Below are 23,411 nucleotides of genomic sequence, written 5' to 3' on the forward strand. Positions count from 1 at the left end.
ATTCTTGATATGGGGCCTTCTCCATCTGTAAAATGGGGATATAGCCATTCCTACCTCAGGGCTCTTGGTTGGATTAAAAGAGTTAATACCTATAATAACAGCACTCACAAAAGTGCTTGGGCCATAGTGCTTTCTGAGTTTTGGTTATAATTACTGAGCTGTGTGTCAGGCCCTATACTAAGTGCTGCAGATCAAACCCAAGTGTGCTCTGGTTAGACTTCATGAGAAAAATACTATTTTACTTGGGCCTTAAATGTGGGTAAAAAACAATAGGTGGTATTTATTGGGTGCTTACTATGTTTGAGGCATTGTTCTAAGTACTGTGTTTTAGAAGGATTAGCTCGTTAAGTTCTGAAAACCACCCTGCGCGGTAGATTTTTTTCTTTTTGTCTTCAGACAGAGAAATGTCTGAAGTCCTATAAGTTGAATACTGGAAATCAAGTGATAGCCATGTTCCGGCACTCTTCAGGCCCATGCTGTATGAGGTGTGGAATATTTCCATAACTTCTTCAGTTGATACGGGAAGGTTCTGTTTCCTCGTTTTTTTGTTTTGTTTTGTTTTGTTTTGTTTTCTTACATGACTGTTGGGCTATGTTTTAAAGAATGAATTCCAGGATACAGTCCATTTCCCAGATAAACCACAGCACCTGTTAATATTTGAGTTACCAATCCTAAACAGTTTTTCTTAGTCCTAATTTCTTTCCATCAAGAACCACCTTCTTGGTTCTCTTCTCTGAACGCCTCTGCTTTTTCAGCTCTCCTTTTACTTCCTGTCCCCTAGATACAGGTTTTCCCTAGGGTCTTCTCTCTGTATTAATAGTACCTTTGAGGGGAACCCTGGGTGGCTCAGTGGTTTAGCGCCTGCCTTTGGCCCAGGGTGTGATCCTGGAGTCCCGGGATTGAGTCCCACGTTGGGCTCCCTGCATGGAGCCTGCTTCTCCCTCCTCCTGTGTCTCTGCCTCTCTCTCTCTCTCTCTCTCTCTCTCTCTGTGTGTCTATCATAAATAAATAAATCTTTAAAAAAAAATAGTAGCTTTGAGATTCAAGTTTGCCTCCATCTGGATGACTGAACTGTCTCCAGCCTTAGCCTTCCTCCCCTGCCCTGCTGCTCACCTTCACAAGGTGTCACACCGCACTTCAAAGACAGGTCCACTTTAGGGACGCCCGGGGCGGGCGGGGGGGGGGGGGGGCGGGCGGGCAGCGGTTGAGCGCCTGCCTTGGGCTCAGGATGTGATCCCAGGTCCGCATCTGGGGGATCTGGGGATCAGGGATCCTGTCTCCGCACTGGGCTCCCTGTGGGGAGCCTGCTTCTCCCTCTACCTCTCGTGAATAAATGAATAAAATTTTTAAAAAAGGCAGGTCCACTTTATCTTCTAAGGCAGTCCTCACAAAGGCTTCCCTGTTTATGTTAGCTATTTCCTTCTTCCAGGAACCCAGACTCCCCTTCTTTGGCTGCCTTCTTATCTACTCAGCCACCAAGAGTTCTGTTGATTGAGTAACATTTCTTCCAATCTTCCCAGATTAAACCATGGTTTAACTTCGCCCTCCCTGGGTCATTCCCTCCTATGTTCTACTGATGTGGGAAACAAAGACAAAAGAAAAATTGTTAAGTTTCCGTATTACTTTACAGCCGTTGACAAGTCCTTAAAACTGGCAGAGTGACATTCCTCTAGGAACTCAGCTGCCTCCTGCCTCGATGTTAATACTTTGCTAAGAGCAAAAGGCTATCTTAGCCTTGACTTCTAGGGTCCTATGAGTCTACTTTAACATAGAAAAATTCCTCTGGAAACTTCTTTTATCTCTTCCCCCCAAGATATAGGTTAACGACCATCCTCCAAGCATCTGACCCACTGATATACATCTGAAGGGTCTCATGAGGGATTTTACTAAATAGTAATAGATGACCTTTTTCCTAACAGTAGCTAGCCCCCTCAGGGTCCTGAAAACTTTCTTTCCAAAATACCTTGGAGGCTGATGCTGTCCCCCACCCCCTCCCAGTGGCCTATAAAGTACATAATAGGCCACTCAGGACTCCAGTGCCGCTTGTTCTGCCCATGGGTCCTGTCCCTGTTCTTTAATAAAACTGCATTTTGCGCAAAACATGTCTCAAGAATTCTTTCTTTGCTATGGTTCCCGACCCCAACCATTTCCTACATCACTACCACTTGCACCCGTATGCAATACCTTTTTCAAATTCGACCTACAGTTCTCCACAAAGTACAGTACTGACCAAACCTTTACCTTACCATATGTTTTTAAGAACTTCCCTAATTTTAGACTATTGTTTTTTTTAGTATTTTTCTTCTGATGTTAAATATGCATCAAGGGAGATTTAGGAGAAATAACTAAGGATAAAATTGTAGAAGAGGCAACATGGTTAGGGGCAAAGGACTATGGGAAGCTAGGTTTTTGGGTTTTTTGTTTTGTTTTTTAAAGACTTATTTATTCATGAGAGACACAGAAAGAGAGGCAGACACTTAGAGGGAGAAGCAGGCTCCCTGCGGGGAGCCTGATGCAGGACCCCACCCCAGGACCCCAGGATCATGACCTGAGCCAAAGGCAGACACTCAACTCCTGAGCCACTCAGGTGCCCTGCTAGGTTTTGATTTCGTATCTCCCACCACCATGCTCTGAGCCCAGCAAGTTACTTAGTGCCCTGTGCCTCCCCTCCTCACACCCCTGATTATGGTTGGGAAGAGAGGTACAGCCATAACCAAAGGATTTTACATTAGACCACCATGCACATGTAAGGAGTCCAGATGAAGGTACCAGATGATCTTTACTCAGATATGAGTAGTTCATGTCAATCCATAAAGAGCCCACAGTCAAGTGGAGATGTCAGCGGGAAATTCTCCAAGGTTTCCTCTTCCCTAAAGATATAAATGTAGTGATCTGAAGGGGCAACTGCACCCCAGTGTTGATAGCAGCAATGTCCACAATAGCCCAAGTATGGAAAGATCCTAGATGTCCATCCACAAATGAATGGATAAAGAAAATGTGGTGTGTATATATACACAAAGGACCATTACTCAGCCATCAAAAAGAGAGAAAGAAAGAAAAAGAAATCTTTCCACATGCAACAACGGGGATGGAACTAGTGGATATTATGCTAAGTGAAATAAGCCAATCAGAGAAAGACACTCACTCGTGTGGAATTTAAGAAACAAAACAGGATCATAGGGGAAGAGAGGAAAAAATAAAACAAGATGAAATCAGAGAGGGAAACAAACCATAAGAGAAAGAGACTCTTAGTCATAGGGAACAAACTGAGGGTCGCTGGAGGGGAGGGGAATGGCAGCATGGGGTAACTGGGTGACGGGCACTGGGTAATGGGCACTGGGTGTTACAGAAGACTGATGAATCACTGACCTCTACCTCTGAAACCAATAATACATTACATATTAATTAATTGAATTTAAATAAAATAAAGAAACCCTTAGCAAATGTACACTTAAAAACAAACGAAACCAAAAGGGTTTCCTCTTTTCTATCTAACTCACCCTCTTTACAGGTGACAGAGGTTGCTAAAACTTTGATCCTCCACTTGCTCTATGTTGCCATCCTGTCTGGGTTGGCAAAGAAATATCTCACCCTTTACACTTTCTCTCTTTCCTTTGGATAGATTAGTACCTACATATGAAGACAATGAAGAAAATATGGGAAAAGAGTTTTACAACTTTTGGAGAGAGAAAAGAAACTTCTTAGCAAAATATTACAATTAAAAGCCATAAAGGCTAAGATACAAATTTTAACTGTATCTAAATCAAGAACTTCATTCTCATGAACAGTAGCATAAGATTCAAAGACTTTTAAGAAGGAATGCTTCAATATATATCATCAACAAAAGAGTAAAAGGCATTGAATCATTCTTTTTTTTTTTTTTTTTAAGATTTTATTTATTTATTCATGAGGGACATAGAGAGGCAGAGACACAGGCAGAGGGAGAAACAGGCTCCCTGCAGGGAGCCCAGTTTGGGACTGGATCCCAGCTCCCTGGGATCATGCCCTGAGCCAAAGGCAGTTGCTCAACAGCTGATCCACCCAGTCGTCTCTGAATCAGACATTCTTAAAAGAGAAAACTTGAATGGCCAAGAAACATGAAAAGATCCTCGACCTTAGTGGCAACTGGGATGTGCAAAATAAAATCCAAATAAGATACTATTTTTTTCCCTGTAAGATTGGCCTACCAGGTATTGAGACACACTATAAGGAACTATAATAATCTAAAACATCTGGTATTTGAAACCCAAATCAAATAAATCAATGGAAAATGATACTTCAGAGATAGATTTGACATGTACCAAACCATTTACATTATGTGAAAGGTAACATTTCAAATTAAGGAGGAAAAAATGAACTATTCAGTAAATTAGGATGACTGGTTATCTATTTGGGGAATTTTTTTTTTTTTTTTAACCTCTCCTCCCTACACAGATACGCAAATACTGCAGTATCATGAGGTACAGAGATAACAGCACCCCTAGGGGGGTGCTGGTGAGCCACGTGGCCACTGGCTGATAAGGAAAAACCCCCCATACTCTCTAGGATCAGATTGGGAAAGGAATCTGGATAGAGCATGGAGTGTCCTGAGAATTAGAAGCAATTTGTTGTTGAAGAAGGAACAATGTGAAATTGAGGGAAGGAAGGAAGACTGGAAAGGAAGGCAGGGTCCTGATCATGAATGGCATTCGGTGTCAAACTGAGGAGTTTTGATCCTTTAGGCAAGGTGGGTCAGCGAAGATTTCTTTTTTAAGAGTCAGTGGAGTGAAAATGGTGTGTATTGGATGGAAGCACATTGACTTGGAAGCAGGGGAGGCAGGGAAGTCAAAAGATAGATAAAGTAGTATCATGGGGATGGAGGAGAGGTTACATCATTCATTCAAATAGTCAGTAAATATTCCTGAGGACCTGTTTGGCGTCAAGCACAGTGCTAGATAAGACTGTGAACAAGACAATTGCAGTCCAGGCGGGGACAGTGTAGTTCTCGGATGACAGGCAAATAGATAAAGATTTCATTGAGGCAACATAACTTAATCTTTTAATACAATTTAATACAAAATGACCATCTTGACCTCAAAGTTTGACATCCTACATTCAGGGGTTGCAAACACTCATGTCCCTGGGCCATCAAATTAACAAATGAATGAAGGGGGCGGAGATAATGAAGTAGGGTGTGTTGAAGCTCTGGCAGGAAGGAGGGTGTGTTTGTCACACCTACAGATCTTCAAATGATGCTGATGATTGATGTTGATGATTAGATTTTGTGCCGGATGTTGGCCTGTGGGACTCTAATTTTTTTTTTCTAATTTTTTTTATATGTGCTTGGGCAGTGGTTAGAGGTGGCAAAAAGTAAAAATTCAGTAAATGTTTTTTGGTTGTTCTTACTGTTGTTACACTTCAATGAACGAAGTATTGTGATATGGGAGGAAGAGGCACGCAAATGGCTAAAATTCAGTTTAAGAAAATGCAATTCAGGGCAGCCTGGCTGGCTCAGCAGTTTAGCACCTGCCTTCGGCCCAGGGCCTGGTCCTGGAGACCTGGGACTGAGTCCCGCATCAGGCTCCCTGGATGGAGCCTGCTTCTCCCTCTGCCTGTGTCTCTGCCTCTCTCTCTCTCTGTCTCTCATGAATGAATAAATAAAATCTTAAAAAAAAAAAAAGAAAATGCAATTCATTGAATGGGCAATTTATATAAAATCAGCAAGACCCAATATGCTTAAAGACAATTTCTGAATCATCAGTTTGCCAAAGTCATGGAGTGTAGCTTTATTTATTTATTTTAAAGATTTTATTTATTTATTCATGAGAGACACAGAGAGAGGCAGAGACATAGACAGAGAGAAAAGCAGGCTCCTCACCGGGATTCCAATGTGGGACTGGGATCACATCCTGAGCCAAAGGCAGCCACTCAACCACTGAGCCACCCAGGCGTCCCATGGAAAATAGCTTTAATACTTCAATAGGGACATGAAATAGCTTTGTCAGTGTTTACTTTTAGTTATGGAGTAACTTTTCTGCTTATACTCATATTTTGTGACTCTGAACATGTCATTTCCTGTTTGTTGAACTTCAGAATTTTTAAAGGCATTTGTAGCCATTTTCTCAGGTTGTCTATTATATTAGCTACGGTTGCATACAGTTATGAAAAAGCACACCTTTATTTTTATCCCAGAAATCCAGGTGTTGATTTCCAGGGCTGGTTTGGGGGACTCCTATAAGGCTCTTAGGCCTGTCCTCAGTTTACCTCCACTGGGCTTGTGGCCTTGTGGTTAACCCTCACAAGCATCCTCATGCCTGCGTAAATAATTGTACTTTCTTGTGGAATACTGCTGCACATTGCGTACAATTTGACAGAGATCAACTTCTTGGGAGCAACCAATATTTCAGTATGGGGTAGGGGAGGGAAGGAAGTGAAAATACCTAATAATGTCCCTTTTGAGTGAAAATACCTAATAATTTCCCATTAAGCACATACATAGAGAAAGGAAAAGAAAGGAGTATCACCTAGAGGCAAATGTAACGTCTTTGTTAAAAGAAAAAAAAAGAAAAAATGACCCAGACTTAGATATAATGAACACATTGTTGCTAATCTCCTTAGAACGACTGTGGCACAGGGTCAGGGCTCAGAAATCAGTATGGAGTAAATAAATGAATGGAATGCTCTTTCAAATACCTGTGTGGAAGGAAAATGTTGCATCTTTGAAGTAAGTAAACTGAGAACTAACATATTTTGGGGCATTTAAGTTTAACTTTTTTTTTTTTTTTTTAAGATTTATTTATTTGAGAGAGAGAGGAAGAGCGAGTGCACATGTAGGGGAAGAGCAGAGGGAGAGAGTTATTTTCGTAGCTCTGGAGGCAGATATATAGGCCAGGAAGGTAGACAGTTCATGGTAGCTGCAAATGGCCTGGCCTGGCTGGAGCTAAGAGTTTGCAGGAGGCCACGGAGTCTCAAAGGCCAAGCTGAAAGAAGCGTGGCCAGGTCATGAAAGTCTGACTTAGGTATTCTAGTAAGTTCTGACATTTCTTTGCAGGTGATAATTGGGAGTTAAATACTAAAAATTCACCCGAATGCTGGTTTTCTGAGCCCAGAGACCGTGTTTGTGCAGTTCGCAGCCCTATCACGGGCCTCAATACCCCAGGACCTGGTACGCATGGGGCTCTTATGGTTATGGGGTATTTTTAAAAAGTTCAAAGAACGCAGTGGATATACCTCGAAACCAAGTTTATTATAAAGCATCTGAAGTAAAAGAGTTTTCAAGAAAAAGAATTAAAGATTGGCCAACAATGTTTGATGACTTAGGGAGGAAGACTAACTTAAGATTGGGCAATTTCAGGACTGACTTGTTGATCTTTGAGGGTGACGTCCAAAAATGGAGTAGAAACAGAGGTGAGATGGACTGCAGGTGAGAAAAAATGTAAAGCAAGTAACGTAAGGAAGTGAAGGTGTCTGGTAAAAGTGCTTTTGGGAAGCGGCTTTAGAGAGGGGGCCCCCGTGAATGCAAGGTACTGAGAAAATCTAAAACATAAAGTTTTGATCTGAACTCTGAATGGGCCAGAGAAGTCAGTTTAGCTACAACCTTTTTTGGGTTTGCTCTGCTCTCCTAGGCTCCAGACTCCTCCAACCCTTTCTGCTCCCTAAATATTCCCCTCAACTACCTCCCAGTGCCTGCTTACTGTCCCCAACAATACCCTGGGGGGCCATCAATGCCTCTGCCCCCAGCAGCCAGCAGAGGACTCACCTACAGCCAGAGCTCACTGACGGGCTCTCCTGTGATTTCATCTGCCCGGCAAGCCTGGGTTGGTCCTCATGCTTTTTCTTCACTTTGGTTGGTGAGGCAGGATCTATGCTGGGATCAAGCCAGAAACATTGGGCTCCCCTTCCACCTCAGCCATCAACTGGCCCAATGAATACGGAGTAATTTTTTTTCTTAAGCTAAGCTCTATGCTCAACTGGCCAACGTGGGGCTTCAGCTCATGATCCTGGGATCGAATCGTGTGCTTTACCGACTGAGCCAGCCAGGCGCTAATTTGCCTAATTAAAAACCCTACTTTTGGGACACGTGGTGTCTCAGTGGTTGAGCATCTGATTTGGCTCAGGTCATGACCCAGGAGTCCTGGGATTGATCCCCGCCCACCATCGGGCTCCCTGCAGGGAGCCTACTTCTCCCTCTGCCTGTGTGTCTCTGCCTTTCTCTGTGTCTCTCATGAATAAATAAATAAAATCTTTAAAAAATGAAATAAAACCCTTACTTTCATCTACTTTATGGTTCTCTAGACATTTTCCTACTTTTAGAGTCTGACCCCTTGGTGCTTCAATGTCCTCATGCACATTGGGTATAAATAATATATATATCCACCTTGGGCTGCTACAATTTAAATTAGATAATGTATGAAAAATCTGTTCTTTGGGCCTGCCACATACATTTGTAGCAGGGGGAAACGTGTGGATCCCTCTGAGTTCTGACAAAATCATCTGAAACGGTTGTCAAGCACTCGTTGTGTTACCACACCTGGAGCCTAAAAAAACTTTGCTCCACATGTTTAGGGAAAGTCCTACAGTTGTGTAGAAGACGCCAATGGCCTGCGGTGTCCTCATCTGTGAGGACACCAATGGAGGTTTCCAAGATCTCAAAGGACTGTCTTAAGGATGTAGAAGAAGTAGCAAATGATCCAACATCCATAATCCTGATTTAGTATGTCTCTGGTCTCTCCTGCCTCCAACCTCACCCAGTAGGCCTCAGTCAGGGATCTCTCAAGCAATGTGGATCATCTGTGAACCATCTGAAGCGTCTGTCCTCCCGCAGCCAGCGGTCTGTCACGCGTAATAGGGTGATAGTGACAAACGTGAGGTCAGAGGTCAGACTGCCCCTGTCAGAGACTAGCTCTGTGCCCTAAACCTCTTTGCCTCCAGTGTCCTCAAGACTAAGTGGGGATAAAATACTACCTACCTTGTCAGGGTGTTATGGGGATTAAATAAAACTAGTTTCAGTTGGTGCTTAATGAATGGAAACTAGGTTTCGAAAAGGTGAATTTGGTGAAGTCATCAAGAGGCGTGTCAAGGGTGGAGCCAACCAGGGCTGAATGTAAGGCACGTCTAGGGTGGGCACCTCAGGACTATATAACTGCTGCTCCAGCGCTTGTCACTTCATTACTTGGAAAGATCCTGGGCTCAAGGTTCAAAGAGGCTCCCAGTGGTGAGTTTCTCTGGTGGGAGGCAGCCTACCTGATGTTCTGGTGTTTTGTAGGGCTTTGAGCTTTCATCTTTTAAAAGTGCAGGCCTAGAAGCTGGGAACAGCTCATGTCACTGATGGGACGGTGGTTGCTATACACTGGATTTGGGCAGTAGGACTTTCTGAGAGGCTCGGGTACTTCAAAATGAAACTTTGGTTACATAAAAGGAATTTCTTGTCAATTATATCTCAGTAAAACTGTATGGGGATGCGGATTTAGAAAAAGTAGACCCAACCTTAATAAACGTCAGACAATAAGGAACTGGTTTTAGAAGAAGATTTCTTATGTTTTAGCATAAATGGAAGTGTTTTGGGGTGAAATAATATGTGTAGGATTCACTTCAAAATAAGGAGGGGGTGTTGGGATGAGCAGAATGGGCGACCTCATGAAATAAGAGGGGCCATGTTGCTGGATAGCACAGTTGAGTGATGGATCACTTCTCTCTTTTCATGTATGGTGAAAAGTTAACAGGATAAAAAATTAAAAAAAAAAATTCCCAAACCAAAAGTGCTATCCTGAAAGAATTGAAGCAGTGCTGGGATTTTAGTTTTTTCCGACTTCATAAATGATCTGATATTCTGTGAAGTTCAGAAATAATTTGGAACTTTTCAAGCCTGGGATATAGAAGAGACTTGACATTCCTGTTCTTTGAGAGTAGATTCAGAAAATATGGGGATTTTGGCTTTGATTTTTTTTTTTTTTTGTCTAGATGAACCCTTAATTAGGGCAAGAAGGCTCTGTAGTCTGTTCCAGCCACGCCTTGTGGCTTCTGTGTGGTAGGCTAATAAGTGATTTGTGACTCATCTGTCAGAGGCCCCTCAACCACAGACTGGTAGACCCGGGAGTCCACTGGTCCCATCACCATCTCTGTCTCTGTGCCGGACTCATCCCAAAGCAATGGTGGCCCAGGTGCTGTGCCTTTAGGATGTGAAGTCCTCCTGAAACTCCTGTGGAAATGGCCTTTATCTCAGGGTCCGGAGAGCAGCCAAAGATGCAGAGTGTGGCCTGGGAGGACAGTAGCCTTCAACCCTGCCCAGTGGGCCCTCAGCCTCCATCCCGGAGTTTGAGCACAGGTAGGTGGATTCCAAAGGCCTGTCCATAGGGGTCTGTGATGATGCAAAAGAATGTCTGCTTGCTTGCTATTTTTACTGAGTTTTTATTAATAAATGTGCACACTTGCTCTTCAGAGCTGCTGGGAACTCTTTATATAGATTTAGTGAGCGGCAGGGGGTAGGGACGGTGTGGGGGGGAAGGGCAGGGTATAACTTCAGATCTCCCCTCCCTCCAGTCTTGGCCATATATATCCAGCTGATATCCCTAAGCAAAGACCTGAGTACCATTTTTCGGTGAACAGAGCGCTCTTGTTTCTGTGTTGTATGTTCCCATACCCTGTAGAACGTGGAACCTCACAAGCAGTAGTAGCTCAAGCTGGAGATCTTGGATGTGAGGGTGATCTGGCTATGACATCTGTCACCCCGTTGATCAACAGGGTTGATTTCAGCTGATCTGGCTGGCTAGGTGCATGTCCCCTTCCTCCCTTACCACTCCGTGTGCCTCTCTCTTTCAGCTGTGAATTCGGTCGAAGAGGTCAACCTTCCCGATAGAGGAGGACCCTCCTCCCGTGATGGGTATACGGGTAGGTGTGCTCCCTTGCTAGAATCTCCAAAAAAGCTCTCAAGCTGGAGATCTTGGGTGCTGCTCAAGGGCAATGGGTGGGAAAGTGGGAAGTTTGTGGGAGAAGGTAAAGATTTTAAAAATAGTGCTTCGTTTTACTTTGGATCAGTCTCTTACTCCCAGCTAAGGATCAAAGATTTATTTAAAGGTTTTATCTACTTATTTGATGGAGAGCATGAGTAGGGGGAGGGGTGGAGGGAGAGGGATAAGCATGCTCCCCGCCAAGCAGGGAGCCCAATGTGGGGCTCAATCCCAGGGCCCAGTAATCATGACCTGAGCCAAAGGCAGATGCTTAACTGACTGAGCCACCCAGGTGCCCCAAGGATCAAGGATTTAAATAAAACTTCTAGAGCTCAAATACTTCTATTTCCCATGAAGGAAATTGTCCTTTGCACCTTAAGACATAATTCAGAATGTCCGGATTTCCGGGAGAGTTGATGTGAAGCGTGCGAAATTTTTATTCGATTTTTAATAACTCCTAAGAGTGGTTGGGATTATGGCTGATTATCTGTGTTTTCCTGTATTGTATTGAAAACATACTTAAAAAAACACCAGTAACAACTAAATTGTAAGACTCTTGGACTCTAGCCAACTTAGATGGGGTTAATGTGGGAATCCATCCTCCCCCTTCCTCATCTGAGGCCCTGGGATTTGCAGAGCTCAGCACTCTGTCTGGCCTGAAGGCTAGATTTGACCTTCACCTTCTGCCTCTTTCTGCTCAGGCCCTTGGGCAATGCATTTAACTATCTTCCAATTTGTGTTACTTCCCAAAGTAAAAGAGGTAAATAACTTCCCTAGCACCCTAAATAAGAATTATGACACTGGGAGCAAATAACTTTTGAGAGCACTGTGTGTGGGGGGGGTGGGGGGGAATGACATGCTCACGGTCACAAGAAAACAGGAAAGGTTTGGCCCAGGGAGATGCATTTTACAAAGAATGGGGGCTTCTTTCCTTAATTCCCTTCCGGCCTTTTCTGTTGATATAGGATTGGGTTTAGCACAAATGAGATTAGCATTTTTGCAGAGTTAATTAGCTTCCAGTTTGTGTAGGGATCTCTCCACGTACTGCCCTCCTTTCCTAATACTCTCTGAGGAAACATTTATGGGAAACCCAGAAGAAAATGACCATTATTTGTGTTTTCAAGACCTGCCTCATCCACTGGCTTTTTAATTTTTATTTATTTATTTTTTGATAGCAGCTAATCTAGTCCTTATGCTCCCACAAGTAGAAGTACCTGAATATTACAGGTTGTGAGCTGTTCTCCTTAGGCAATCCCCTCACTGCAGACTGACTTGACTTCTGAATCTCTCTCTTGGCTTGCAAAGTAAGGAGGGGCTCTTAATGAAAAAGGTCAGATTTGGAAATTCTAGGGTAATGTTTCTCTTTAAGCAATCTGTAGTCTTTGTAGACTGTTTGGGTTTTACTCCAGAACAAGTTAGGGAGGCTTGGATCTTCCACATTACTGTGTTTATGGATAGAGATCCAGGGCTAGGAATCAGCTTCCAGACTGCTCTCTTGCTGCCAGCTTTCCTCCCTCTGCTGGATTCAGTTAGCCATCATCTTTGGCTCTGGGTTATAGGTGGTCTGGAACACAAAATGATCATGGTTCCCTGACAGTCTGAGTTTCTGGGAGAAAAGGCTAAAGAGCCAACAGTTATTATGTTCTTAGCATGAACTGGGATTTATTCAAAATGCTTTACATGGATTATTCATCTAATTTGTTGTTGTTGTTAATGCCTTCATGCATTAACATACGTGGAGAAGGGGAGACTCAAAAGGAGTTCGGTAACTAATTCAGCAGCAGTTAGGAAAGGGTTGAGTCCCTAGAGCCAATATTTGGAAATGTGTGGGGGTGGTTTTAGGTTGTCTCTATGACTAGAGGGAGCCAGGGCTTCTATGTGGCAATATGTGGGATGGTTTTTCACAACGAATTGACTCCAAATGCCAATGGCTTCTCTACTGAGAATTAGCCCTGCTCCTAATTTGTGTACTATATTTTCGCCTGGGAAAGGAGAAACAATGAAAGTGAGAAAGAAGGAAAAGAACTTTCTGGTTAGTTCAGGAATTCAGAAGCAGAAACCTGGGGCTGGTAGAAAGTAGAGAAAATGCTCAACAGTGTAAAGGACATACGTTGGGGCGGGTAGGTGGCTCAGTCAACCGGTTAAGCCTCTTAACTCTTGATTTTTGGCTCAGGTCGTGAGTTCAGGGTCCTGGGAACCAGCCCCACCTTGGGCTCTGTGGTCACCTGGGAATCTGCTTGATTCCCTCTTCCTTTGCCCCTCCCCCTGCACTCTCTTAAATAAACTTTAAAAAAATAAAGGACACATGTTGGGCAGAGACAAACTATGATGAAAGTTTCTTTTAAGGATTTGATTTGTGTTTCCCTAAAGATTAGTAAAATTGAACATCTTTTCATGTGCTTGTAGCTATTTGTATATCTTTGGAGAAATACTCAAGTTTTTTGACCATTTCAATCACATTTGTTTTAATCTTGAGTAGCAGTTTTTAAAAATATATTCTGGATATTAACCCTTTATTAAATATTATATGCAGGTATTTTCTCCCATAGATCGCCTCTTCAATCTGTCAATTGTATCTTTTGACACATTTAAACATTTTAAAAAGATTTTATTTATTTATTCATGAGAGACACACAGAGAGAGGCAGAGACACAGGCAGAGGGAGAAGCAGGCTCCATGCAGGGAGCCCGATGTGGGACTCAATCCTGGGACTCCAGGATCACACCCTGGGCCAAAGGCAGGCGCTAAACTGCTGAGCCACCCAGGCATTCCCCATAATTAAAATTTTTGATGCAGTCTGATTTTTTTTTTTTTCCCTCACATCTTATGTGCTTTTGATTCCTAAGAAATGATTTCTAAATCCAATGTCATGAGATTTTTGCCCCATTGTCTTTTAGCAGTTTTTATTTTTTTAGTTCTTCACATTGAGATCTTTGATCTATTTTTAAATTTTTTGTATATAATGTAAGGTAAGGGTCCAACTTCGTGGATGGCCAATTTGCCAACACCATTTGTTGATAAGACCATCTCTTCCCCTTGAACGGTCTGGCCACCCTTGTCAAAAATCAATTGACTGTAAATGTGAGGGTTTATTTCTGGACTCTATTCCATTGGTCTACTTGTCTGTCTTTATGTCATCACCACACTGCTTTAATTACCATAGCTTTGTTAAGTTTTTAAATTAGAAGGTGTGAGATCTCCAAAGTGTTCTTTTTCAAAGCCATTCTGGCTATTCAGGGTCTCCTGAGATTCCAAAAGAATTTTAGGATGTATTTTTCTATTTCCACAAAAAAAAATGCCATTGGGATTTTGATAGGGGTTGCACTGAATCTATAAATCACTTTGGGTAGTATAGACCTCCTACACTGGTAAGATGTTTTCCAATCCACAAACATAATCTATTTGTTGTATCTTCTTTAATTCCTTTCAGCAATGTTTCCCAATCTTGGTATGTTGTGTGTTTCCAGAAATCTATCCATGTCTTCTAGGTTATCCAATTTGTCAGTGTACATTTGTTCATAGTATTCTCTTATAGTCATTTTTATGTTTGACATTAATTGTAATGGTCACATTTCCGATTTTATTTTTTTCCTTTGTTACTCTAGGCGAAGATGTATCCATTTTGTTGATCCTTTCAAAAAATCAGCTAATAGTTTTGCTTTTCAATTTAAAAAAAATCTATTCTTTGCTTATCTGCACTCTTCTCTGCATTAGATCCTTTGTCTTCTGAGTTTGGATGGTTTGTTTTTCTAGTCCCTTGAGTTATATAAAGTTAGGTTGTTGATTTCTGATCTTTTTAAATGTGCTTGTTTGGAGCTATCACTTCTCTCTTGGCAATGCTATCATTGCATCCCATAAATTCTGGTGTTCTTTTTTTCATTTGTCTCAAGGTATTTTCTGATTTCACTATGGCTTTAACCCGTTGGTGGTTTGAGGGTGTTTGTTTTTGTTTTTGTTTTTGTTTTTTTGCAGGATCAAATTTTATTTTATTTTATTTTATTTATATTTATTTTTTTTAATTTATTTTTTATTGGTGTTCAACTTACCAACATACAGAATAACCCCCAGTGCCCATCACCCATTCACTCCCACCCCCCGCCCTCCTCCCCTTCTACCACCCCTAGTTCGTTTCCCAGAATTAGCAGTCTTTACGTTCTGTCTCCCTTTCTGATATTTCCCACACATTTCTTCTCCCTTCCCTTATATTCCCTTTCACTATTATTTATATTCCCCAAATGAATGAGAACATATAATGTTTGTCCTTCTCCGACTGACTTACTTCACTCAGCATAATACCCTCCAGGAGGGTGTTGATTAATTTTCAGAGATGTGTGGATTTTCCAATTTATCTTCTGCTATTGATTTCATTCCATTATGATTGGGGGTGGAGAGGAGTATGATTTCAATATTCTTGAATTTAAGACTTATTTAGTGGTCTAAAACATGTGGTCTAGAGAATATTCACGTGTACTTGAGGAGAATGTACATTCTGCTGTTAGGTAGAGTGTTCTATAACTGTCTGTTATGTTCTGCTGGTCTATAGTGTTGTTCAAGTCCCCTATTTCCTTATTGATCTTTTGTTTGGTGTTTTATCCATTATTGAAACTGGGACATAGAAGTCTATTATTGTTTCCCATTTCTTTTAATTTTTGTCAATGTTCTCAATGTGGAAACTCTGAGGTTTGGTTCATAAATATTTTTTTTTTCAAAATTTTTATTTATTTATGATAGTCACACACACACACACACACAGAGAAGCAGAGACATAGGCAGAGGGAGAAGCAGGTTCCATGCACCGGGAGCCCGACGTGGGACTCGATCCCGGGTCTCCAGGATCACGCCCTGGGCCAAAGGCAGGCGCCAAACCGCTGTGCCACCCAGGGATCCCTGGTTCATAAATATTAAAAATTGTTTTATCTCAGGGGTATGGGGACAGCTCAGTTGGTTGAGCACCTGCCTTTGTCTCAGGTCATTATCCTAAGATCCTGTGACTGAGCCCCCACATCAGGCTCTGCTGAGCAGGGAGTCTGCTTCTCCCTCTACCCCTCTCCCTGCTCATTTTCTCTCTCTCTCTCTCAAAACAATTTTTAAAAATATTTTATCTCCTTGATGAATTGACCCTTTATCAATATATAGTGTCCTTGTCTCTTAGAACACTTTTTGACAGTGTACCAACATGGATGCAGATTTCCTACTTTCTTGAAACTTTATTGTCCTTCCTCACCCCCCAACCCTATATAATTACATTGTTGGTTATCAAATGGGTGTGAGCTGGTTTATTTTGTATTTCTTCAATTACCAATGAGGCTGAGCATTTTCTCATCTCTTTTTCCATGTGGTGTATGAGTCTTAGGCTAAAGAAATCCTTCCATATCCTGGTTCATAATCTCATTTTTTCATAATTTTAAAGATAGACCTCTAACCCATTAGCATTCTTATTATAGACAGGTATGAGGTAGGGTTTACTTTCTTAAAAAAAAAAAAAAAAGTCTTATGAATGGTTAGCCATTGAACCATTTTTCCCCCTCTAGATACTATCAGTATTCCCCAGTGCTTTTGTCTTTCCATTTACAGATTCTCCAGGATCTTCAATTGAAGATGATCATAACAAAGTAAAAGAAACACAAGCGAGAAGAGTAAATGGAAAACCCAGACGTAAATTTACCAAGGATGAGTTGTACCTACTTAATCACACATTTGAAGAGAATCCTTACCCTGATTTTACCATTCGAAAAGAACTGGCTGGGCAACTCTGTTGTCAAATATATGCGATTGATGTAAGTAAAATATTCAAAGTTTTGCATTTGCATCTTTTGTAGACATCATGGAGAATGTAAAAGAATTAAAAAGTTCAATAGCTTTTCATCGTATGGAATACAGTGACATCTGGGCCACTTCTCTTGTTCATCTCAATGTGGGTATGAATGTGTTCTGTTTCCTGGAAAAAGTTCCTGTTTCCTGTGTTCTGTTTCTTTCCAGATTGTGAGGCAAGTCTGGAAGCAGAGACCTGTTAAGAAGGTATTGCAGTTATCTAGAGTTGAGACAATGATGGTTTGGACCAGGGCACTAGTTGTGGAAGTATAGACAGCGAGGAAGACTTCTGTTATTTTGAAGGTAGAGCTGATGGTTTGCTGAGAGATTCTCTGCATTCTGTATGATTGCATATATAATAATGAGGGCTCTAAAATGTTGGCTTAAGCAAATAGAAGATTGGAGTTGCCTTTAAGATAGGGAAGGCCTGGGATCCCTGGGTGGCTCAGCGGTTTAGCATCTGCCTTCGGCTCAGGGTGTGATCCTGGAGTCCCGGGATCGAGTCCCACATGGGCTCCCTGCATGGAGCCTGCTTCTCCCTCTGCCTGTGTCTCTGTCTCTCTCTCTCTCTCTGTCTCTCATGAATAAATAAATAAAATCTTTTTTTTTTTTTTAAAGGGAAGGCCTAGGAATGGAGATTTTTTAAAAATATTTTATTTATTTATGACACACACACACAGAGGGGCAGAGACACAGGCAGAGGGAGAAGCAGGCTCCATGCAGGGAGCCCAACATGGGACTTGATCCTGGGTCTCCAGGATCAGACCTTGGGCTGAAGGCGGTGCTAAACCACTGAGCCACCCGGGCTGCCCAGGAATGGAGGTTTTATGCCAGAGGCACTAGGGAGTTTCAATATGGACATACGACATTTTGGTAAGGCAATTAGACCTCCAGGAGGCATAAAGAAACCAACAGTTGGATATACAGGTCTGAAGTGCAAGAGAAAGGACTTGTCTTGATAGTGTCACCCCACTTGGCATAATACCTCACAGCTTCAGTGGGTACTTCATAACTATTTGTTGCACGAGCCAATATATTTTTTAAAGTTTTATTTATGTAAGTAACCTCTACACCCAACGGGCTGGAACTCACGACTTGGACGTTAAGAATCACATGCTCCTCTGATTGAGCCAGCCAGGTGCCCCATCATGAACCAATATCTTGGTTCATGGGGAATATCTTGGTAAATCTCCAATATGATTTTGGAAATGATTGGTGAATCATCAGCTGTATGAAATTATTGAAGTGGTTTTTTTTTTAATACACATAATTTGAATTGTATTTTTCTTCTGTTGTCCCTAAACCACTGGGTTTATTAGTTCCTTGACAACAGGAAGACACAGGTAGCTTTGGAAGGTAAAAGTATAGGCAAATACTATAGAAGTAATGTTCAATTGTTTATTTATTTATTTATTTATTTATTTATTTATTTTTAAAGATTTATTTATTTATTCATGATAGACATAGAGACAGAGAGAGAGAGAGAGAGGCAGAGACACAGGAGGAGGGAGAAGCAGGCTCCATGCCGGGAGCCCGACGTGGGACTCAATCCTGGGACTCCAGGATTGCGCCCTGGGCCAAAGGCAGGCGCTAACCGCCAAGCCACCCAGGGATCCCCAGTAATGTTCAATTGTAAAAGCTTCATGAGCTGGAAACATTGCAAGGAAAGATCAATGATTCCATACAAATACGTAGAAAATCTGAATAAGGTAATAAGCAGGAAGGAATTGAGTGGTTAGATACTTAAACATTTTTTTTAAATTTATTTATGATAGTCACACACACACACAGAGAGAGAGAGAGAGAGAGAGAGGCAGAGACACAGACAGAGGGAGAAGCAGGCTCCATGCACCAGGATCCTGATGTAGGATTCGATCCCGGGTCTCCAGGATCGCGCCCTGGGCCAAAGGCAGGCGCTAAACCGCTGCGCCACCCAGGGATCCCTTAAACATTTTTATACTGGTGTGTTTTGTTTTTGTTTTTGTTTCTGTTTTTTACATTTCTAGATTCATGACTATTGGGTTTCTCAAGTTCAAACTGCTTTTTAATCTTAAAAGTTTTCATTATCCATACTTGTCAGAGGGATAGATTCATAAGATGATTCATAATAGGAAGGATACACATGATTATTCAAACTATAGGGTTAACTCAAGGATGCATGTGTTTAGAGAAAATGCCTATGATGTGATAAGGAAGCAAAAACAGCTTAGGGGAGGATTCTAGGAAGCTGTTACACTAGAGAAAGTGGGTGCACTTGTTTTTTTGGATGAGTCCTCATGAGATGATCTTCTATTCGGCCCTGTAACTTCTGACAAGTTGACTCTTGCATCTCTGCTTTCTGTAAAATTATCTATGTTTTATAGTCTAAGAATGAGTATTGGGTTTTCAGCATTGTGCATGAGTTTTATCTTAAGCAATCATCACAAGTAGATCAGAGATCCTTCCAGGTTCATTGCTACCAATGCCCTAAAGCATCCCTGAACTTGGAGATTGGAGATCGAGGGGATTCCAGGAGTGAGAAAATGACAAGAGGCCCCCTCAGATACTGTTACCCATGCTGCATGACTGACTGACCTACAGCAACTATGGCTTATTAGAATGGATTGTCTTAGAAAGCACGGTATCATTTCAACATTCCCCCAAAGTCCTAGGTATTGTGGTTGGCACATACAACTGTCCTCATTTTAGGGAGGAAAAATGGGAGATTAGAGCTGCTAAGTGGAATACTTAGGGTCACATAAAATATGAAATCAAGTCATGAATCAAGCTCTTCCTTATGTGTAGTCTTTGAAAACCATAAATTGCAGAGTAACTTAGAATACATTGAGTCAGGAGTTCATTCTATCTAGTGAGGCAGCTTGAGTAAAATTTAAGTTGTTTTTTTTAAACTTTTAATTTTTTTTTAAGATTTTATTTATTTATTCATAGAAATGCAGAGAGAGAGAGAGAGACGCAGAGACACAGGCAAAGGGAGAAGCAGGCTCCATGCAGAGAGCCTGATGTGGGACTCGATCCCGGGACTCCAGGATCATGCCCTGGGCTGCAGGCAGCGCTAAACCGCTGCGCCACCGGGGCTGCCCCTAAAATTTAAGTTGTGATGTGGGGGCAGTGCCTGGGTGACTCAGTTAGTTAAGCATCTGACTCTTGGTCTCAGCTCAGGTCTTGATCTCAGGGTTGGGAGTTCAAGTCCCGTGCTGTGCTCCACACTGGGCATAGATCCTGCTTTATTTAATTAATTAATTAATTTTTTTAGATCCTGCTTTAAATAAAGTTATGATGTGGGGCAAATTCAGTGTGTTTAGGGAAGAACTAGGGATGAGTTCTGTCTAAATGCAAACAAGGCTGCAAACAGGTTGGGGGCAGATTTAGAAATACAAAAGGACCACGGGGGACTGAGGTGGTTGGGCTTCACCACACGACTTCTGGACTTCGTCATCACACACGCAGCCCCAGGAGAGATGGCCTTTATTTTCCTCTCCCTTAACGTCAGGAGGAAAGTCCCTGATGACACCGAGACAAGGCTTAACTGCATTCTCTCCCATGTGGGACAAATGTATCCGGAATGTATATGGCGATGTGTTGTGGAATGATGTCAGATGAGGCAACTTGATAATTCATGAATCTCTTTTCTCTTTAGAACTGGTTCCAGAACAAAAGAGCCCGCCTGCCACTTAAAGAGAGACAGAGAATATTTGCTACTAGGAAACTGCATCTGTCCTCTGCCCAGGGTCATCCCTATGGAAGCCTCCAGGACCCCCAGGACCCCACCAGGGCCCCTGAGCACACCTACTCCTCTACCCTGGCTGCCCTTCCAGGAGGAGCAGGCCATTTGTCTCCAGAGACTCAGTGGGTTTCCAGTCAACAGGATGGCTCAGGTGACACCAGGGTCCCAGGCGTTGAAAAGGAACTGAGCTATGCTTTGGGGTATCAAGGTAACCTGGGAAGCGGGCTGTATTCCAACTATCCATTTTATAGCTACAAACCAGCAAACAGTCTTCCTCCTACTTCTGTGCAGTATCATGAGAAGTATGAGCCTGACACCGGGCAGAGCTGGACTTCGAGGGCCTTCGTCCTGCACGGTGTTTATAGTCAGCAGGGGGAGAGGCAGCAGCAGCAGGTCTATTGTCCTTATGCGCTGTATTCACTGTATCAAGGACAACAGCAGAATGGTTGCTAGATATCCTCAGCAGCAGCCTGGGCTTCAGAATGATCAAGACAAATGGTGTTCCAGGATCAGCTCCTCCATGCACCTGAGTTCTGGGGATATAGGGCAGCATGTGCCTTCCCTTCAGTCGCAACAGTGGGTGTTCTCAAACTGGCAGTGGTCAGGTCTCTGCTAATACCCTTTGAACAAGATATGCAGCACTGATGATCCATCCTGGTAGGGCAACAGGGTCCCTGGCTGTGCAGTTCATAGTGTCTTGGAGAAAAGCTGGACTAGAGTCTGGAGCATGAAACCAGCAAACACAGACAGAAGACAGCTGTCAACCAGCTGTTAGGGCTTTGGAAGAAAGAGGCTCTTGGCAGAGCACTTGTTCCAGTTATAGTCCCCTTCCCCCACCCCAGAGACAAGATAGGCAAGCAGAAGTACAAGGTTACAAAGGACACTCCCCTGTAGTAGCCTCTGGAGTAGCCTAGAAGGCTGCTGCTACTGCAAAGCTCTCTACTCTGCAGAACCCGGGCAGCAGCATATGTCCTTGCTGGAGCCCTGACTGCAGGGGCCATCCTGACAACATCAGCTTGGTCATCTAAGACGCAGCCCCTTGGTTGAGACCATCTAAAGCAGGAATTTGCAACACCTCCCAAGAGCCCCCGGATGATGCTATACTTGAGCCGGTGTGCAGCCCTCACCAGTCCCCTTGGCTGAGAGCTCTGCTTAGGAATTAACCTAGAGCGTGGATGTGCATCAACAGGATGTCCCAAGATCCCAAGATCCACGTACCCAGTTGAGCATCTGAATGCTATGTTGTGGGGAAGCTCAATTGGCGCCTGCCTTTGCTTCAGGCGATGATCCTGGGGGTGCTGGGATTGAGTCTCCCTCTCCCTGCCTCTTCTGCCTGCTTATGTACTCTCTAATAAATTCTTTAAAAAAAAAAAAAAGCCATGTTAACTAGTTTTTGGGAAATAGCCTGGTGTCTGTGAGCCTGTAACTTTTGAAATGGTTTTCATAATTTTGAGTTTTAGAATACAGAATCATTTCTCAAGCATTTCAGTATTTTATGTCCATCTGTTATGCTTTCTCCTATGTTATAAAATGTGTTTTACATATTTTAGATTTTTAACCCAAACTGTTATGCTAATTGCAGGATAAAACAGGTCTCCTACATATTTCCAAGGTAATATGACATATAGATCTACTTCATTTTGTAAATGTCTTCCATCTGTTACTATAAATAAGATATAGATTAGGTAGGGAAGTAGCAACTCTGAGTTCTGGTATACAACGTTCAGTGAAAATCAAGTTGGCTAATTTTTATAGAATGATGTATTATAAAAATAAGTTTCAGTAAATAATCTTGAATATAAATACATCTGCAGCAAAACCATAGGCTAGGTTTGTATTCACTGACTTACAGAGAGTTGCATTAGGGCAAGGAAGTGTAGTCTATATATACTGAGTTATAATAGCAAGGGGTGGCATCACTGTCTACATTTCCTATTTCCCATTCAGTTTGAAATTATCTATTTATCAATTTCTGCCAAAGGAGTCCATTTACTTCTAATTGGCTCAGTTTATTTCCTTCTGTACAGATTTTGAAATTTTTAATTTCTTTTTCCATTGATTGCCATAATATGATTTCTCATCTGATAACCTGTTTATGTAGTGATTTAGATAAGTTCTTATATTAAATAATGTGTTCTTGGAATAACCCAGTTAGGTCATGAGATATCCCTATGTATTTTGGAATTAGTTGTTAATATTTATTTGAGTTGCTAATATTTTAAGATGGCATTTGTGTTTATGACTGAGATGCCCTCTAAAAATTTGCTAACACTATCTTTAGGCATTTAGATCATGTTAAGATAGCTTTGGAATAAATTATGTATGCCAGCTAATCTGTTTGGTCTGATGTTTTCTTTATGGGAAGAGTTTGGACTACAAATTCTGATTATAGGACAATCATTTCTCCTTGAGTTATTTTTGGCAAGTTGAATTTCCCCCCAAATATGTCCATCTCACCTGAATTCTCAAATCTATTGCCGTAAAGTCCTTGGAAACACCCCCTTTATGCCTAGAGCATATGTAGTAATATATTTTGCATTTTACAATTTTTATTTGTGCTTTCCATTTTTTTTTTTCTTCCTTTGGCAGAGGTTTGGAAAGACCCAGCTAGTATGTATGGGGCCTGTATTTCTCTGTGGATGGGACTTCCACAGGCCAAGGGCGGTGCTAGGAGTCGGTTTGGGTTCTGGTGGGTTGAGGTCCCTGCAGACCAGCTTAGAGGAGCCTTGGGGCCCAGCCCTGAATGGTGGATCCTGCTCCATGCTGGGCTGTCAGAAGGCATCTGCTACCCTGAAATCCCTGCTGCCCCTCCCAGACTCCCACATGTTACAAAGGCATCCAAGCCAGAGCTGGTGCAAGTTTGGGGTCAGAGTCCAGGCTGGAACTTCTGGAGCTTCTGCAAGAACACTGCATTCAGCCAGTGTGTGAAGTGCAGCACGGGGACTCAATAA

The 23,411-nt window shown here is 42.3% G+C and overlaps 1 protein-coding gene across 2 annotated transcripts; it reads left to right on the forward strand.

Moving 5' to 3' along the window:
* Window positions 1-6,608: 6,608 nt before the first annotated feature.
* On the forward strand, window positions 6,609-21,874 carry CPHXL (cytoplasmic polyadenylated homeobox like). 2 transcript variants are annotated; one of them, XM_038533730.1, is made up of 5 exons: window positions 6,609-6,703; window positions 10,042-10,303; window positions 10,798-10,866; window positions 16,500-16,702; window positions 20,374-21,874. In XM_038533730.1, exons 2-5 carry the CDS (start codon window positions 10,186-10,188, stop codon window positions 20,911-20,913), a joined length of 930 nt encoding a protein of 309 aa, XP_038389658.1. In that variant the 5' UTR covers window positions 6,609-6,703; window positions 10,042-10,185; the 3' UTR covers window positions 20,914-21,874. The 2 variants fall into 2 exon arrangements, with proteins under 2 accessions (XP_038389658.1, XP_038389659.1); XM_038533731.1 differs by having other exon boundaries at window positions 6,622-6,703; window positions 10,202-10,303.
* The last annotated feature ends 1,537 nt before the right edge of the window (window positions 21,875-23,411 follow it).

The sequence above is a fragment of the Canis lupus genome, chromosome 4 (assembly GCF_011100685.1).
Source record: "Canis lupus familiaris isolate Mischka breed German Shepherd chromosome 4, alternate assembly UU_Cfam_GSD_1.0, whole genome shotgun sequence".
In the NCBI taxonomy this organism is placed as follows: domain Eukaryota; kingdom Metazoa; phylum Chordata; class Mammalia; order Carnivora; family Canidae; genus Canis; species Canis lupus.

Excerpts from the sequence above, each read along its gene's own strand:
- CPHXL (XM_038533730.1), top strand. The coding sequence starts at position 10,186 with ATGGCCTTTATCTCAGGGTCCGGAGAGCAGCCAAAGATGCAGAGTGTG. Across the intron at positions 10,304-10,797 it reads ATCCCGGAGTTTGAGCACAG|CTGTGAATTCGGTCGAAGAG; the intron begins GTAGGTGGATTC and ends TCTCTCTTTCAG. Across the intron at positions 16,703-20,373 it reads GTCAAATATATGCGATTGAT|AACTGGTTCCAGAACAAAAG; the intron begins GTAAGTAAAATA and ends TTTTCTCTTTAG.